General features: G+C 37.5%; 2 protein-coding genes and 1 long non-coding RNA gene across 3 annotated transcripts; all 3 read left to right on the plus strand.

Moving 5' to 3' along the window:
- Positions 1–2812: 2812 nt before the first annotated feature.
- LOC117539204 (protein ALP1-like) lies at positions 2813–5626 on the plus strand. Its single transcript, XM_034205252.1, has 4 exons — positions 2813–2835; positions 3879–4017; positions 4152–4613; positions 5525–5626. The coding sequence occupies exons 1-4, from the start codon at positions 2813–2815 to the stop codon at positions 5624–5626; spliced, it is 726 nt and encodes a 241-aa protein (XP_034061143.1).
- A 5453-nt stretch (positions 5627–11079) lies between these two features.
- LOC117539205 lies at positions 11080–13312 on the plus strand. The gene is made up of 6 exons (XM_034205253.1): positions 11080–11153; positions 11834–11861; positions 11975–12169; positions 12341–12523; positions 12704–12898; positions 13235–13312. Exons 1-6 carry the CDS (start codon positions 11137–11139, stop codon positions 13310–13312), a joined length of 696 nt encoding a protein of 231 aa, XP_034061144.1. The 5' UTR covers positions 11080–11136.
- A 2341-nt stretch (positions 13313–15653) lies between these two features.
- LOC117539231 lies at positions 15654–16969 on the plus strand. Its single transcript, XR_004567973.1, has 2 exons — positions 15654–15713; positions 16105–16969. It is a non-coding gene; the product is annotated as an uncharacterized LOC117539231 (long non-coding RNA).
- The last annotated feature ends 1696 nt before the right edge of the window (positions 16970–18665 follow it).

Genomic DNA, 18665 nt, shown 5'->3' on the forward strand with positions numbered 1-18665 from the left:
CCCACTATCATTCATGCTATGCCTTCAGTAGTGACTCAGATGTTAAGGGGAAGAAGCTTTTCCTCCCAAATCAGATATGCTTTGTTTTTTAACAAAGGTATGCATTTCCTGCATAATATATGTTTCTCACAATTGTTTGTTTTTTTGTAAGCTGCACACAGGTGATACTGAGTCTTCTCGATTAATAGATTACACCATGCTTAAATAGACTCCTAAGTTATTATTTCATATGAGACATATGTAAGAAAAGGGAGGGAAGAGTCAATTATATTGAGTAATTGATTTTATATTGGAACATTTATTTCTCAAACCTGTTTTATGGAAGAGGAAAATATTTCTGATAAACTAATATGTTATCAAACGGTAAATGGTGAATTAATATAACATTTAGAATCATTGAGAAGGGGTGATATCCGCAGGGACTAGCTCACCTTTAAATTACAATAACATTTCTCTACTTTGGACTGATGAGTTTATGATTCTTGCATGTTAAATGACTAACACAAACCTTACATTTATGCATGTGCATGTCTCAGGAAGGCTCCCAAATAATTCTGAGGGGCCTATCCTATTTTTGTATTTAAATGATAATGTGCTAATCCATTACCTTGAGTTGTCTGCACTCAGGAAAACATCCCTATCAAGTGTTAACCCAATAACTACAGTAGGACAGCTCTGAAGGCCAAGGGTCAGAGAGAGAGAGCTACGTGGGTCCACGCCAGCCACTGCAAGGTCCTAGTCACCAACAAAAGTAGATGACAACAAGTGATGTGTCCTAATCACCAACAAAAGTAGATGACAACAAGTGATGTGTCCTAATCACCAACTTGCACTACATACACCAAAACACACTACACACAAGGTATCACAAGCGAGTGCCAGCTGAGCGGTTCCATATGCTCTCTGGTTCCTCGTTTGTGTTACCGGTGTGCGGAGTCTGACTGTCCGTGTCACAAAATCGACCGAAGGAATACACACACACACACACACCCCATGGAGCATTCCCACCTCGTGATGACGGCTCGCCTGGGAAAACGACAACGCAACCGTGAGCAATACAACTGGCCTGGCCCAGTGATGTGGGGTTTAGCTCGCCACAAGATTACGTTTGGTTGTGCGGCGACAAGCTCTATCAAGTTCTGGCTCCCCTCTGGATAGGTACATGCACTCTAGTGGATTTGAATCCAGCAATCAGGCTTAACAACACTACTCTTTAATGTATTATCCATGCATAGAAAGACCTACAATGATGTTTCAAGTACTGGATTAATTTCAGTTTTGGCCCAAAACAAATATTTATAATATTTCATATAACAATTATGTAGCATATTTGATCCTCAAATTAGAGAAGTATAATTTAAAGAAATTGATATTATACATTCAACATTAGATAAACACAGAAGAATCCTTTCCAAGTACCATAAGTAGATGCTCAGGTAAGTATGGCTAATAGGAATACTTGATAGACTTAATTTGGTACAGATCAGTGGTAGCATTTACAAATGTAATAATTCAAGGTTTAAAACTGTTTAATCCTTCCTTTCCAGGTTTTTACAAACGTCTTTGAATATTTGCCTAACTTTTCCTTTTCAGATTTTGAACAATGTACTTGACTAAAATGAATGTATTGATTTCACTAAGCGTATTTAAGTAAACGTAAAAGTAATCCTAAAATTGAGGACACTGCACTTTTGCAGATTACAGATTGATCAAATCACCAGTGTGAATTCTATACTCTAACTGTGAATTTGTAGCTGGATCTCTTACGATCCTGAGTTTTAAAATGCTTTTGACTAGTGATTGCCTTGAAGTAAATCTTTAAAGCGGCAAGCTGGTTTTGATTTTATAGTTTGATGAATGAAATTAACTAATGGTAAATGATAAAAGATATTAGTTTAAAAACAAATATTTAGCCATGGTGCACCTGTGTTTTATGTGTGTTCATTATTATGCTTTTGACAAAAGATGATCAAACACTGATGAGAGATGATTTTTCCTATTATGATTGGCTGTATCAATCATTGTGATTGAATGTTTCAATCTTAATGTGATTGTTATTGATGTAATTGATGTTGTGTAAGTCCACACTCAAATCTGAAGATTCCCATTGATTTAAGTATTGAACTAAATATTATTAGACTAAGGGTTTTAGATTATCAAAATTGATAAAAAGGAAGAAACTGTTGTGGAATATTTTCCAAGGCCCATAACTTTGACCCAGTGTATCAGTTCAAACTGTCCTGACTGAGCACAGGCACCTGTAACCTTGGCTGCTGTGCTCTCAGTGTTTTGTCTCCCTGTTCCTGCCTGTTGGCGTCAGCTGATAGAGGTGTTATCATTCTATCTTGTTATGCAGCATGTTGATGATGCTCTCTGAACTAGCTAAATACATGGGTCTGGGGTAGAGTTCTTCAGAATTGATGTGGCAACTCTACCGTGAAGTCAGAACCTCTGACTCTTGGACTTGTGATGTGAATCCTCCGGCCGTTAACTCCAAATAAACCATCATGTGTTTGACATCAAAGCTACTGCTCTTCCCGTGTCTCCTTCCTGAGTCGGTGACTCCCACTACATAGCTACACAGAAGTTTCCTCTACAATATTCACTTGTATTATTATTATTTTACTGGCCAGCCATCACTGCACTCTTGGCTCATTACCATTGGATACTCCCTTCTTTTCTTTTTTTTACAAAACAGGTTGTTGGTGCATTCCACATGTGTGAATGTTGAGTGAAGTGTTACGCCCAGGCCTAGGGGAACCTAGGCGCAGCACAAAGTTGCACTCTCCCCACTTTTCCCACTCCCAAGAACATGGACGCCAAGGCAGAGAAAAAGTTTGGTAATTTAATTACCAAATCAGAATCACAAAAACATGCTGGAAGTCTGTTTACAAAAATAACAAACAGGAGTAACAAAACCACTAAACGAACTAACCTTTAACACAAAAATCTTACCTAACAAATGAGAAAAACAAACGTACAGGCTTCTTCCCATCTCTAACATTAAACAGGAGAAAACGAATTAACCAAAGAAAAGGGTTTTGCACTCCTGTTGGTGCATTCCACATGTGTGAATGTTGAGTGAAGTTTGAAGGTACGCCATGACAAACAAATACATATAGCCTACAGATGGTAAGTGACGTGTTAATGGAGGAAATGCAAGAAAACTAAAATAAAGGAATGGGCTTACATAATTATTTACAAAATATGGATTGAATATTGGAAATTACATTGTTATATATAGAAGTAAACATGTATAAGCAGGTTAGAAAAATACAGTTACAAGTACAAAACTGTAACTCTTATATGGTTGATTTACTTATATTCTTCTCTGGTGTCAGTTGTGTGACAATTGTATTATACAGTATAGACATTGTTGTATTGAATTTGCGATAATTATATTCCCTTTATTCTTCTTCCCACATCCATTTCAGTCCAATATACTGTGGTGCCACGAATGGGCGTCGCCTGTTTTTTCTTTAGCCCCGGACAAATTCTCCCTCAATCATATAATTATAATTAACCGTACTTTACCTAGAGGACGGCAGGACTGTAATTTCCCGTGTTCAGTGAATGCAACAGAGGCAAGACACCATACTATATTATTGTATATTTTGCTTTAGTAAGTAGTAATACCGCAGTGTAATGTAGATGTACTAGTGTAAGTACAAAACCAAAGTACTGCTTGGTTGCTTGAGAATTTACCAAGGGATCAATAAAGCGTTATCTTCTTCCTATAATAATGCATGTTAAAATATTTCATTATTATATTTTGTATCATTTGTCTGAATCTTCTTAGTAGCTAAAGCAATCAAACTATAACCTGTTGTTTTGTAGCTAATGAGTGTTTTGTTCAGCTGCTTGTGTAGATAACTCAGTTATGTGTTTGTTAATATTTGCAGGGGAAAGCTTCAGGAGCCTTTCCTACCAGTTCCGAGTGGAGTGTCAACCATCCGGCAATTCGTTCCTGAGACCTGTACAGCCATTTACGAGGTTTTAAAAGAGAAATACCTGAAGGTATGTGTGGATACTTACTGGTTTTACTGTGCAAACTCTATGTAATACAGTGAGGTCTGTAGGCATTTGAACAGCAAATGTTTGGTTTGCCATATGAAACACGGGTCTTAAAAAATATATGTTTTGTTTTTCAGTGCCCAGACACAGTGGAAGAGTGGCAGCAAGTAGCTGATGGATTCCAGGCTCAGTGGGACTTCCCAAACTGCCTAGGTGCCCTGGATGGGAAACACATCAACATCCGCCCGCCTCCAGGAACTGGATCAACCTACTTCAACTACAAACATACATTTTCAATAGTGCTAATGGCACTGGTCGACAGCAACTACAAGTTCTTGTATGTAGATGTAGGTTGTAATGGGAGGATTTCAGATGGTGGTGTGTTTGGTGGATGCTCACTACAGGATGCCTTGGAGAATAAGACATTCAACATCCCTGCACCTGCACCACTTCCTGCTTCTGACCAGGCGGTTTGTTACCACATTGTGGCAGATGAGGCATTTCCCCTGAAAGAGTACCTCATGAAGCCCTATCCGAACCGCAGGCTAGCTGTAGAGCAACGCATCTTCAACTACAGGCTGTCACAGGCTCGGAGGGTGGTAGAAAAGACTAGGAAGTACAGAAACACGTAACTCTGGATTTGTTTTAATCTTTGAGGTGCAATAAACGACACAGCAGCTTTTTGTCATGTTAAAACTATTATTTTCTGCCTCGCTCATGAGAGTAACAGCTGCCAAAATTACAGCCTCGCCTACTGATTTTAATGTAACCATATATCGAGCCCGATTGTCGATTTCAAATGTGTGCTCTAAAATGATATTTATAAATGACTATTATCATTATTATAAGCAAGACAATAAATGGCAAAGATATGTAGAAAATAAACGTATTTAAGATACGTTCATAACGAACGTAACGTTGGAGAAAATACGTTTCTTGCTAAACGTAATTGAGAATGCAGTTTAGTTCTGTGGGAACGTAATTTTTAGGAGACAGGGTTGCTCAGCCTGTGGTGCTCAAAAAGGCAAAACAAATACTCAACAGAAATATTTATTTTCAGAAATCCTTACGCTGTTACTTAAGGAGCCAGGAACTAGGAAAAAAGCCTCTCTTCCTTGAGTAGATGAACACGTACTTCTGCGCGGTGATATGTTTAGTGGGTGTTTGGTAGTTAGTAAATAGTTCCTGAAAGCTGCTCACGACAAAGTCTGTGGATTATTTGAGTAACTAGGTTAGGATTTTTGGAAAGAGACATTCCTGTCAAGTTTTTCAAAATTATTTGTATCGCTTTGAGCACCACAAGTTGAGTGCCATCCAGTTCCATTCAAGAGTAAGCAGACATCCCCATACCTCTAAAAACGTGCATACAAAAGCTAGAGTCTAAACACTGTCCCTTTAAGTCCAAGATGATAAGGCCTAATTCAATAATAACCCTTCTTATCTCTCTTCAAAGTGAGCAGACATCCTGAACAAAATGATGAAAGCGAGGATGATTTCCGTTCACATTCAGGAGTCGATGCTGAAGGAAGACAAGACGAGACAGAGAGAGGAGAGCTTCCTGTTCCTCACCATCAACTCAATGATGGAAGCTGCCATGGAGGGGGAAACCTGAAGCTCCTGAACGCACCTTGTGTGAAACCAGGCAGAAAAGACTCTGGAGCAGATGGAGACTGTTTGCAATCACACAAGTCAGATTTTCCAACGCTACAAAAGAGTCACGAGATCAGACAGCAGCTTGATAGGAACTCAGAGGAGCCCATGCAGCTTTTACACACCAGAGGGAAACACTCGGAACATTTGGGAACACACGAGATAAACCATGTGTTAGAGCAATCCACAAAGAAAACACTGGAGGTGAATGAGACTGTCTGGGGAACACAGAAAACTAAAGAAAGCCTTAGAAATAGAGTCAAACATGTGGAAGCAGAAGAACATTTGTGTAGTTCTGATGTAAAGTCACTTCCTGTTTCCTCTTCTTCTTATTCACTTACAAACTTGAAAGGACACGAGCCGATTAAAGTTTCCATGCAGCCATCCATTAAGTGTAACAACTCTCCAAAACGATGCAGAAAATCCAACAATTCGATGAAAGACGGAGAGACCATGCAACATGTTGTGACTGCAGATTGCACACAAACTGTGAGAAAAGGAGGGGAAAGTCCTGAAGATCGAGGACAGTCTGCAAAGAGCAGGGACAGAGACAGAAGAGCGCCATGGAAGTGATGAAATGACAGGGATAATATCTGTATCTTTGTCATAACTAAGTGGCTTGGATTTTTTTTATATTTTGATATGTTAATGCTTTTTAAATAGAGCATTTATAATAAACTTTGAATACAAGGCTTTTTTTGTTTACGTGAATGCAGTCAAAGAGATTTCTAACTAGACTTCAGAGACGTTGCATGAGAATTGAAAGGCTGGTGCGTGTACCTTTAAGATTAAGAACGAAACTGAAAGTATTTATTCAGTTCGTCGGTGTCGGTAATCTGCAAGCAAATAAAGGAACCCAAACAGCAACACCGCAGAAATGGTTGTGAAAATCTTCATTAGAAACGAGACGGGTCTGTTATATCCAGTGGTGCTGGACGACACTGAGTTTCAGGACTGCGGTCAACTCAGCCGTCTCTCAAATTTGCTTGGTCAAATGAGCAGTTCTTCATTTCTGAGTGCGCGATTTATAGCGCCTTTACGGTAATCGCTGAGAAGCGGCACTAACGCAAGAGTAAAAATAATGCATGTTTTTTCTGCTTCATGCGATACAAATTATTTTTACCATGAATTCTTAAAAAAACTAACACTGTTTGACTCAGTCCTAGTTTGACTGCTACCAACAATAAAATGAAGTACTTTTACTGTCTTTTTTCTGGGTAATACTCTCAAATTCCCCTCCTGAGAACAAAATCATGCAACTTCTGCTATATTTGATGAGATACAATGATTTTTATCGATGCATCCTTAATAAAAGTGATACTGTTGAACTCAGTACTACTTGGACTAGTAGCACAAGTACAATCAAGTACTTTTACTGTGTACTTTTGAGTAATCCCCTGTCAAACTCCCCTCCAGAGTACAATAATGCATGTTTTCTGCCCTCTTTGATGAGAGATAAAATGATTTTGTGCAATAAGTTCTTAATGTAATTGGTACTGTTGGATTCAGTACTTCTTGGACTACTACCAAAACTACAATCAAGTACTTTTACTGTGTACTTTTGAGTAATCCTTTGTCAAACTCCACCCCTGAGTACAATAATGCATGTTTTCTGCCATCTTTGATGAGAGATAAAATGATTTTGTGCAATAAGTTCTTAATGTAATTGGAACTGTTGGATTCAGTACTACTCGGACTACTACCAAAACTACAATCAAGTACTTTTACTGTGTACTTTTTGAGTAATCCTTTGTCAAACTCCACCCCTGAGTACAATAATGCATGTTTTATGCCATCTTTGATGAGAGATAAAATGATTTTGTGCAATAAGTTCTTAATGTAATTGGTACTGTTGGATTCAGTACTACTTGGACTACTACCAAAAGTACAATCAAGTACTTTTACTGTGTACTTTTTGAGTAATCCTTTGTCAAACTCATTCCCCTGAGTACAATAATGCATGTTTTCTGCCATCTTTGATGAGAGATAAAATGATTTTGTGCAATAAGTTCTTAATGTAATTGGTACTGTTGGATTCAGTACTACTTGGACTACTACCAAAACTACAATCAAGTATTTTTACTGTGTACTTTTTGAGTAATCCTTTGTCAAACTCCACCCCTGAGTACAATAATGCATGTTTTCTGCCATCTTTGATGAGAGATAAAATGATTTTGTGCAATAAGTTCTTAATGTAATTGGTACTGTTGGATTCAGTACTACTTGGACTACTACCAAAAGTACAATCAAGTACTTTTACTGTGTACTTTTAGAGTAATCCTTTGTCAAACTCCACGCCTGAGTACAATAATGCATGTTTTCTGCCATCTTTGATGAGGGATCAAATTATTTTTAGCCATAAGTTCTTAATAAAATTGGTACTGTTGGACTCAGTACATGTTAGACTACTACCGCAAATACAATCAAGTACTTTTACTGTGTACTATTTGAGTAATACTCTGTCAAACTCCCCTCCAGAGTACAATAATGCATGTTTTCTGCCCTCTTTGATGAGAGATAAAAAGGATTTTTAAAAATAAGTTCTTAGTGAAATTGATACTGTTGAACTCAGTACTACTTGGACTAGAAGTACAAGTACAATCAAGTACTTTTACTGTGTACTTTTTGAGTAATCCCCTGTCAAACTCCCCTCCAGAGTACAATAATGCATGTTTTCTGCCCTCTTTGATGAGAGATAAAATGATTTTGTGCAATAAGTTCTTAATGTATTTGGTACTGTTGGATTCAGTACTACTTGGACTACTACCAAAACTACAATCAAGTACTTTTACTGTGTACTTTTTGAGTAATCCTTTGTCAAACTCCTCTCCAGAGTACAATAATGCATGTTTGCTGCCATCTTTGATGAGAGATAAAATCATTTTGTGCTATAAGTTCTTAATTAAATTGATACTGTTGGATCAGTACTACTTGGACTAGTAGCACAAGTACAATCAAGTACTTTTACTGTGTACTTTTTGAGTAATCCTTTGTCAAACTCCACCCCTGAGTACAATAATGCATGTTTTCTGCCATCTTTGATGAGAGATAATAGAATTTTTTGCAATAAGTTCTTAATAAAATTGGTACAGTTGGATTCAGTACTACTTGGACTACTACCAAAAGTACAATCAAGTACTTTTACTGTGTACTTTTTGAGTCTTGTAATGCGCTGTTGACCCTGCGACCCAAGTTGTGTATATGATCAATACACCTTAGAAAATCTTGAAATCTTGAAAGGGATGTGCAAAAGAACCATTATACAGTTTTTAATTAACTATTAGTAGAGAATAACGAGTAATGAATATACTTTATAGAGATCTGCAGATAAATGTTTAGTCTTCTCAAGCACCAACTATCAAATATCTCTCCTGATTGTTGGCACTTGACAATCACCTTCCCTGAATTTCACTCAGGTGTAACTAAAGTCTGCTTTAAGGGTTGTTTATATTTCACATCATTAATCAGAATCTGCAAAGTAACTAAACTAAATGTAATGGAGTAAAAATACCAGGTTAACCTCTGATTTGTAGTGGAGAATTACAAAGTAACAATGAGCTGTCATGTGGGTATATATTAATGCTGCACATTATGGATACAAGCGATTTTCACCCATTTAGTAATTACATGTTTTAAATGTGTACACACCAATGTGTTTCCTATCGCCTAAACCTCCAGGGCTGTACACAGTTTAATACTGGCAACTTCTAATTTTTGGAAAAACGTCTTTTAAAACTACAATTCCCAGTAGATACGTGCCATAGAGAACATGTTGCGAAACACAATAGCCAGCATGTGTATTTCTCGGGGGGCGTTCGAGTCCAGTTTTGAATAGTCTGCCGTGGATTCGTTCCATTTCAAAGAGCTTGACGCTCGGCGTAACCTTGGCGCACTGCCACTCCAACATCACAGGGTTTGTCAACGGGACTGTAGTCCCAAACGATAGCTGGGGATTATGGGTAGTGTAGTATCTTTGGCCATCCTAAATCTCGAAATGTCCCGTCTGTTTCTGGTGACTTTATTTACGGCTAAAAAGTATGCTAAAATGCCCAAGATTATAGAATTAAATGAATAAATAAAAACAAGGATAATTGTGTGTTATTGTTGAGTAAATAACAGTGTGTTATTTAGAAAAGAATAACAAATTAGAAGGAAAAGATTAAAAAAATACAGATTTCAGTATTTTGAGGCTCTAAGCCCCATTTATTTTCCTCACAGACGACAAAAAAAGTCCGACATTATACGATTTAAAATAAAAACAAATAAATAAAAAGATAAAAGACTGGCATGCAATTTACGTTAGAATAAATAGAATGGTTTTGAATAATAGATGAGAGTAAAATCTACGTCACTTTACAGCCCCGCCCACTTTTGAGGAAACCAACGCTGTCATTTGAACGGCGATCAAGCCTGAAGCCACAGAGCTCTTCTTTTACTGTCTTTTCTTCTTAGAGGAAGTACAGAAACACGTAACTCTAGATTTGTTTTAATGTTTGAGGTGCAATAAATGACACAGCAGCTTTTTGTCATGTTAAAACTATTATTTTCTGCCTCGCTCATGAGTGTAACAGCTGGCGAAATTACAGCCTCGCCTACTGATTTTAATGTAACCATATATCGAGCCCGATTGTCGATTTCAAAGGTGTGCTCTAAAATGATATTTATAAATGACTATTATCATTATTATAAGCAAGACAATAAATGGCAAATATATGTAGAAAATAAACGTATTTAAGATACGTTCATAACGAACGTAACGTGGGAGAAAATACGTTTCTAGAAGATATGTAGAAAATAAACGTATTTTAAATAGGTTCATAACGAACGTAACGTGGGAGTAAATCAGTTTCTAGCTAAACGTAATTGAGAATGCAGTTTAGTTCTGTGGGAACGTAATTTTTAGGAGACATGGTTGCAAAAATTATACATGTGTTATACATCCAGAAATATCGAAATATCGTTTCCCACAGTGTGACATGTATAGGCTACATAAAACAAAAAGGGCCTAGATAAACGTGGTATAAATTAAACAAAACAAAAAGGGCCTAGATAACCGGGGTATACCATTTAAAATGTTAATATATTTAAAATGTTCAAAGTGCAGTTTCAGTGCAAGTCAGTTGAAACGATCTTAAGTTGGCGTGACGTTGAAGTCGTGCGACCCTGCTGCTGTACTGGCTTGTAGTTCGTTTATAGCATAACGTTAGCATTTCGCTTTTGGCGACTAGATTTATGATTCAAATTATAAAAGTAGGGTAGACATGTGGAGATTATCCGGCTGAACAAAACGTGATCCCTCTCTTAAATGTGTGTCAACCACAGACCTTATTTCGAGCTATTTTCCAAAATCCTATGGAGAATTTGCATTGGTTTTTCACGAAGGAACCGGAAGAAGTTTACTTCCGGGTTTTACCACGCGTCACTGCGGTTCTCTATACCTGTCAATTAGTGCTTCCATGGACCTCATCTGTAATGGAAGCTCGTCGAGGGTACGTATATTTGTATTTCAACAGAAAAGTAGTTATATACATAATTGTGTTCGAAAATAAAACACAAATGTTTATATGAATTGTTTATAGTTCTGATTTGACTTTATTCTAAGTCAAATCTTAACTATTATATGTAGTTTAATCATTTTTATTTAGGTGGTCGCTCAGTTTTTCAAATGTACACCATTCAGCTCCTCCAGCACCCCTACTTCCTGCGGCACCCGACACACTGAACTCACATGTTGTTTAACAGATGACACGTTTGTAAACAAAAACCCTGCTGGGGGACTGGGTGATACATTATCTTTTAAAATTGTATGAACATGTCCAAATTTAAGAATCCCCATAGAAATTGTCAACGGACAAACTGTTTTCTCAAGATGTACATGTATTATTATTATTTTTAAATAAGAAAAAAACAGTGTTCTTGTTTATTACAGGTTATAAAGTTATACTTTTATAAAATGTATGGACAACATTTTAAAAAGTGCTGGGGACATGTACCCAGCATCCCCAGCTTAAATGACACCTATGAATATATCCCTCTGTCCTTTCAGCGCAAATCGACATAGCATAGGCAACAAATCAGAAGTCAGGGAATCAAGCTAATTAATTAAAAAAGTCTAAACTGAGTGAAAAGTCTAACTATAAATAATAGATTTTAACTTATGTCTTTTCAGAGTCTTGGTTTTCTCAACGTTTGGGAAGGCAAGTGTTTCTTATTTGTCACACAATTGTAATTGCATTAAAAAATTCAATGATTTCTCAAATGTCATATTTTTTTACAAAGAAATGACGGAACTTTGACATTTCAATTTCAGACAAGAAAAATAACAATAACAAAAGAAGTCCTTTTGGCTGTCACTGACAAGCTTCGAGCCACAACCAAAACAAAAGACAACGATGAAGGTGACGAGAAAGACACTTTCTGGGGCGAGGTGTGTCAGGAGCTTGGAATATCCGATTCCAAGACCAATAGGACACGGCTTCATCATGCCTATAACCATCATAAAAAGGTACATTTTTTATAAATATTGCACTAATATTGATTCTTATTTCTGCTTTGCTTTTATCTTCATCATCAGTCTGCCTGTGTGAACAACTTTAATTTGGATGTGCTATAATATTTTATATTATTTGATTAATAATTACATCTTTGGATTTCATTTGCTCCTTGTCATGTGCAGATGAGACACAAGACACAGATGGTGACCGCAGCACCTGCCAGCCCATCGACAGACAGTGACCACACGGCCTGCCCCATCGACAGTGACCACAGTTCCACTGACATTGACCGCACAGTGCCTGCTACCCCATCGTCGGTTAGACAGGCATTCACAGAGACGAGTGAACCAGAAGACGTTTCAGAGGTAAATATCGCATATTAGCACGTAGTTAGTGTTAGTGTGTTATGAAACATGCACACTACTGTGTGGAGTGAAATTATAGTTAGTCCCAAATAAACAATTTCAGATATATTGATTCACATCAGTAAAGAGTCATTCCAACTTTGGTCACTTTCGCTAATATGTTTTCATTGTGTTTTACAGTGTAATTCATCAGGGACATATGACTCCTCATCACAGTCAAAAGATGGGCAACTCTTACACTCATTTAAATTGCCTTCAAATTCTTCATTTTTTTTTGTCACTAAAAGTGACTGGAAGAAACTGAGGATGAGACAACATAAGCGTCGATTCAAATCTTTAAACTGGACTTCAGTCATGGCCACTGGCATCCGGAGTGTCCACCCACACTGTTGCTTTGTCTTCAAATCTCACAGTGTGCAAACAGTTGGGTCAAAAAGGAAAGGGTCACTTTTTTCATGTGTTGGCTACTGTCGATTTGATGACTGTCCTGTGGAGGTCGAAGTTGACATTGAGGATGAGTCATCCCTTAAGGCAGTTGTGACCTTCAGAGGTGAAAAAGCATGGCACAACTGTGAAGAACTCAAAACATCGGCCTGTGCGTGCAGATGAAAGGGATGCACTTGCTAATGCCCTCACCAGCAAACTTCCCAGAAGTGTGTACCTTGATAAGCTCAATAAACTGGATGACACTGTGTTGGCTTCTGGAAACAGAGACCAGGTACCATCAACTGGTGTGATGAAAACATTGTCCTGGCAGGCAAGAAAGAAGCTGAGAAAACACAGCAATGAAATGATCAGCCTCAGAAAAATGATGGAGGAAGAGCTTGAGACTGAGGAAGCAGTCATTAAAAAAATTATAGCACACCCCAAAGGAGTCATGCTATGGTCCAACAAAACAATTGACCTCTTCCATGACAGGTGCAGGGAAGACATTGTATATGTGGATGCGACAGGGAGCATTGTTAAAAAGGCAAAAGGGAAAACCTCACCTTTTTATGTGTATGAGATGGTGGTCCGAAATCCGTTCAAAGGATCCTCCCCTGTCCCTGTGGCCACCTACATCACAAACGACCACACAATAGCCTCCATATCCTTTTTCCTTGGGTCATTTATGACTGATGTAATAAGACTCCATGGAAGGGGAGCCAAAAAAAGACCTGTCATGCTGATCTGTGATGGCTCTACAGTCCTCATGGAGTCCATGGCCTATAATTTCTGTGGAGTCAGCCTCCAGGAACTTCTCTCCATGTACTACAGCATCGTATCTGGACAGGCAAAGCATGATTGTACTTTTAGTAGTAGTCCAAGTAGTACTAAATCCAACAGTACCAATTTCATTAAGAACTTATTGCACAAAATCCTTTTATCTCTCATCAAAGATGGCAGAAAACATGCATTATTGTACTCAGGGGTGGAGTTTGACAAAGGATTACTCAAAAAGTACACAGTAAAAGTACTTGATTGTACTTGTGCTACTAGTCCAAGTAGTACTGAATCCAACAGTATCAATTTCATTAAGAACTTATTGCACAAAATCATTTTATCTCTCATCAAAGATGGCAGAAAACATGCATTATTGTACTCTGGAGGGGAGTTTGACAGGGGATTACTCAAAAAGTACACAGTAAAAGTACTTGATTGTACTTTTAGTAGTAGTCCAAGTAGTACTGAATCCAACAGTACCAATTTCATTAAGAACTTATTGTACAAAATCATTTTATCTCTCATCAATGATGGCAGAAAACATGCATTATTGTACTCTGGAGGGGAGTTTGACAGGGGATTACTCAAAAAGTACACAGTAAAAGTACTTGATTGTACTTTTAGTAGTAGTCCAAGTAGTACTGAATCCAACAGTACCAATTTCATTAAGAACTTATTGCACAAAATCATTTTATCTCTCATCAAAGATGGCAGAAAACATGCATTATTGTACTCTTTAGGGGAGTTTGATAGGGGATTACTCAAAAAGTACACAGTAAAAGTACTTGATTGTACTTTTAGTAGTAGTCCAAGTAGTACTGAATCCAACAGTACCAATTTCATTAAGAACTTATTGCACAAAATCATTTCATCTCTCATCAAAGATGGCAGAAAACATGCATTATTGTACTCGGGTGGAGTTTGACAAAGGATTACTCTAAAAGTACACAGTAAAAATACTTGATTGTACTTGTGCTACTAGTCCAAGTAGTACTGAATTCAACAGTACCAATTTTATTAAGAACTTATTGCACAAAATCCTTTTATCTCTCATCAAAGATGGCAGAAAACATGCATTATTGTACTCAGGGGTGGAGTTTGACAAAGGATTACTCAAAAAATACACAGTAAAAATACTTGATTGTACTTGTGCTACTAGTCCAAGTAGTACTGAATCCAACAGTACCAATTTCACTAAGAACTTTTTGCAAAACATCATTTTATCTCTCATCAAAGATAGCAGAATACATTATTTTGTGTACTCAGGACAGGAGTTTAAACAAGTATTACTTAAAAAGTACACAGTAAAAGTACTTGATTGTACTTTTAGTAGTAGTCCAAGTAGTACTGAATCCAACAGTACCAATTTCATTAAGAACTTATTGCACAAAATCATTTTATCTCTCATCAAAGATAGCAGAAAACATGCATTATTGTACTCTGGAGGGGAGTTTGACAGGGGATTACTCAAAAAGTACACAGTAAAAGTACTTGATTGTACTTTTAGTAGTAGTCCAAGTAGTACTGAATCCAACAGTACCAATTTTATTAAGAACTCATTGCAAAAAATGATTGTATCTCTCATCAAAGAGGGCAGAAAACATGCATTATTGTACTCTGGAGGGGAGTTTGACAGAGTATTACTCAAAAAGTACACAGTAAAAGTACTTGATTGTATTTGTGGTAGTAGTCTAACATGTACTGAGTCCAACAGTACCAATTTTATTAAGAACTTATGGCTAAAAATAATTTGATCCCTCATCAAATATCATTGATTGATTGATCAAATATAGCATAAGCACTTTTACTATCGTCAGCGCCACTTCTCGGCGATTACCGTAAAGACGCTATTAATCGCGCACTCAAAAATGAAGCGCTGCTTATTTGACCAAGCAAATGCGAGAGACGGCTGAGTTGACCGCAGTGTTTCAGGGCACCACAGTGCTGGATCTGAAACAAAAGATTGAAGCTCTCGATGGAATTCCAGGTAGATCACTATTGAAATAGCCACTGTGACGCAGATTATATCCTATATGCTTAAACCATAACGTTAAAATGTAACCATGTTCCGTGTGACTAACGTGTTTTGCCATTTGATGGTAGGCGTCAGAATGTAGTGGGCTACTGGACCTTTGTTTGTTGGGTTTTTGCAATAACATACACATCAGAACATTTATAATTGGCTGTTAATTATAACCGAGAAGTCAGTGTGTTTAGGTCAGCATGGTTATTTTCCACCAGGAATTAGTAGGACTGCAGGTCTAAAAAAGCAATTTAAAATGACCTAAGACATATATAGCCCATATCGAAATATTGTTAGTGCCTGGTTTTGACCCCTTTTCTTTGTACGCGTGTGTTCCTGTGTGTCCATGTTTTAGTGTCACAACAGCGACTGATCGTCGAAGGCCGGCAACTGAAGGACAACTTTCTACTATCATACTACGGAATTCAAAATGAAGCAACCATTCACTTGGTGTTAAGATTGAAGGGTGGAGCTGAGCCTGGGGGCCCGGGAGATCCTGGACTGGGTGACAAGGATGGGAAACACAGTAGTAATGAAAGGCTCGCTGACTTTTAAAACCTTCCCTGGACAGAACTGTTTCCTGGAGACATTTTAACACCAGAGCTTCACACAAGTGTCCAAACGATTATCCCATATCACACTCTGCTGGGATTTTAGTGTAAAACCAATATTGGATTAATCATATAATTGCATATGTCTTGTTATGCGCCTGCTCTGTGTGTGGATTGTTTAAAGTGTTTGAACAGGGAAAGTTAATGGATGTGTCTTGCACCTTGATTTTTTTAGACAACTTTCAGGGAGTGGCTTAAAGTGCAAATCACTGTCATCACTACCTGTCCACTTCCTGTAGCATAAGTGCTAATGCTAACCTTGTTTTAAGTGTTATGCATCCAGGGAGCTGTTTCATGATATCAATGATCAGGAAACACATGAAAAGTGTTGACAGTTGTCAAAAGACTACATTTGTGTCATTATTTGTTTTATTTAGCTGTTGTTTAACCCAGTCCAACATATTCACTAATGAGCAGCTGTTTGACATCCAATATAAAATCTACACTGACTGATGAAGAAAAGCCTGATTCAGTGATGCAGTTGTTAATGATGAAGGAAGCAGCCTTCAGTGGCAACATGTCAACTAATGCATTTTAAAACATTGTGCAAAAACAGATGTGTTTTATGCTCACAATATAAATGAACAAATACACTTTTATTATAGTAAACCTGGTCTCTTTGATGAGTGTATACTACAGGGTAGATAAGGCTAAAGTATTGTACTGCATCTTAACATGTAAGTATTGTCTTTTCCAGATACATGCAGTAGAATAGCAGATCAATAGACAAAATACCAATACTTGCCTCTGAAATATAGTAGAGGAGAATTAGGCTCTATATAGAACATGTCAAAATGTTGCTTATACAGTACTTTACTCATTGTACTACTTAGTTTGTAGTAGCTTATTATTTATGTTACGACTACATCAGTAAAGAGCCGTTACATGTCCCTGTCAGTCGTGAGAGCCGCCTTATGTACACTGAAAAAACTGAAACTTTGACTTTAATTAAATGCATTATGTCAGCAAGTTTCACAAAACTGTATTAGTTTAGTTGAAAGCAATTTATTTTAATATTATCGCTTTCAACTAACCTCAGACAGTTTTGTTCAGTGTAGAAATGGTCGACAAGTTTTCTCCAACATGTGGTTTGGTTTATTCTCCACAGACATTACATGTACGTGTGTGGTGAGTGCAGTCATTGAACGCATCTCCAGGCCTGACTCCTCCACCAACCAATTACCCACCTGTTGGACCTTTCCTCATCCCTTTGCCTCTGTCGGGGTTGGTGTTACAGTTTGTGAGCCAATGTATGTGTCGGTACGCCTTTGTTGTCCTGCCTGCTTTATCCATTTTTAGCTTTGTCGTGCATTTTAAGTATTTTAAAACCTACTGAGATTTTGTTTAACTTTGTCAGTCATTTATTTTCCTTAGTGGAGTTGAGTGCCAGTCACAGCTTGTCTCCCCTCAATGTTTGCTTTGACTGCACCTGTGGTGAGTATACGAAAGCTTAAATTAGTTTTAAGTAAAGCTAATTTTGTGGACTTATTTTAAAACCAATATTTTTGGCATGATGGTACTGGACATTTTTAGTTTTATCTTTGAGAAATAATTTCTTTCAATTTCTTATGATGGTTAAATAGTAAAAATTCATTTATTTGTGAACGTGTCTTTATTGTGAACTCAAGCTTTTTGGTAGCCGATATATCATTTCTCTGTTACACCTATTTCCTGGGGTGCAAGAGTTGTCGGTATTCTATCTCTTGTAACCGTTAAATATAATATAATATTTTGTCGCCACATGCTTTGCCTAATTCACAATTTCTTCCCAACATAAGCACCCAAAGTCCAACTTCATGCCGTATAATGGATTTTAAATGTTTTGAGGGGATATAGAGTTGTTTCTGTTTCTTAACTCTTTGCAGGCACACCTGTTATAATCCTGGCAATGAGTGTATTGATCTTCAACTTGATTCCTTCTTTGGTGACTTCAAAAGATATTCAGCATACACCGATAACATCACAAAAAAGCTGTGTGTGTGGTAGCATGCAGAGCCTTTGACGAGGTTACTTCATGACCAAACTACTATTTCTACTATCTAACATAAACTCTGCCCGCTGCATACGTCAATACGGTAATTTTACCCTTTATTTTCTAAAGGAAATGCACTGATTTCTGCTCTTCCCCCTCAGTGAATTGTCGGCAGGATCAGTAGAATACCTAAAGTTTTACCTTTGACCAGTCATGATGCATCAGAGGTAAAGATAATTCATATTGAAGAGATGTAATGTTATGTTTAGAAGCTATTAGCTGACATCTGTTATGTAAAGGAAGAGTACAATGGAGGCAATGCCAGGCAGAGGA

Source organism: Gymnodraco acuticeps, unplaced genomic scaffold, assembly GCF_902827175.1.
Source record: "Gymnodraco acuticeps unplaced genomic scaffold, fGymAcu1.1, whole genome shotgun sequence".
Taxonomy (NCBI): Eukaryota; Metazoa; Chordata; class Actinopteri; order Perciformes; family Bathydraconidae; genus Gymnodraco; species Gymnodraco acuticeps.

Bases quoted from the DNA above. Each gene is read 5' to 3' on its own strand.
- LOC117539204 (XM_034205252.1), top strand. From the start codon at position 2,813: ATGGACGCCAAGGCAGAGAAAAA. The intron at 2,836-3,878 runs GTTTGGTAATTT...TAGATAACTCAG, and splicing joins GACGCCAAGGCAGAGAAAAA to TTATGTGTTTGTTAATATTT. The intron at 4,018-4,151 runs GTATGTGTGGAT...TTTGTTTTTCAG, and splicing joins TAAAAGAGAAATACCTGAAG to TGCCCAGACACAGTGGAAGA.
- LOC117539205 (XM_034205253.1), top strand. The intron at 11,862-11,974 runs GCAAGTGTTTCT...TTTCAATTTCAG, and splicing joins TTTTCTCAACGTTTGGGAAG to ACAAGAAAAATAACAATAAC. The intron at 12,899-13,234 runs GTCCACCCACAC...TTCTGGAAACAG, and splicing joins TGGCCACTGGCATCCGGAGT to AGACCAGGTACCATCAACTG.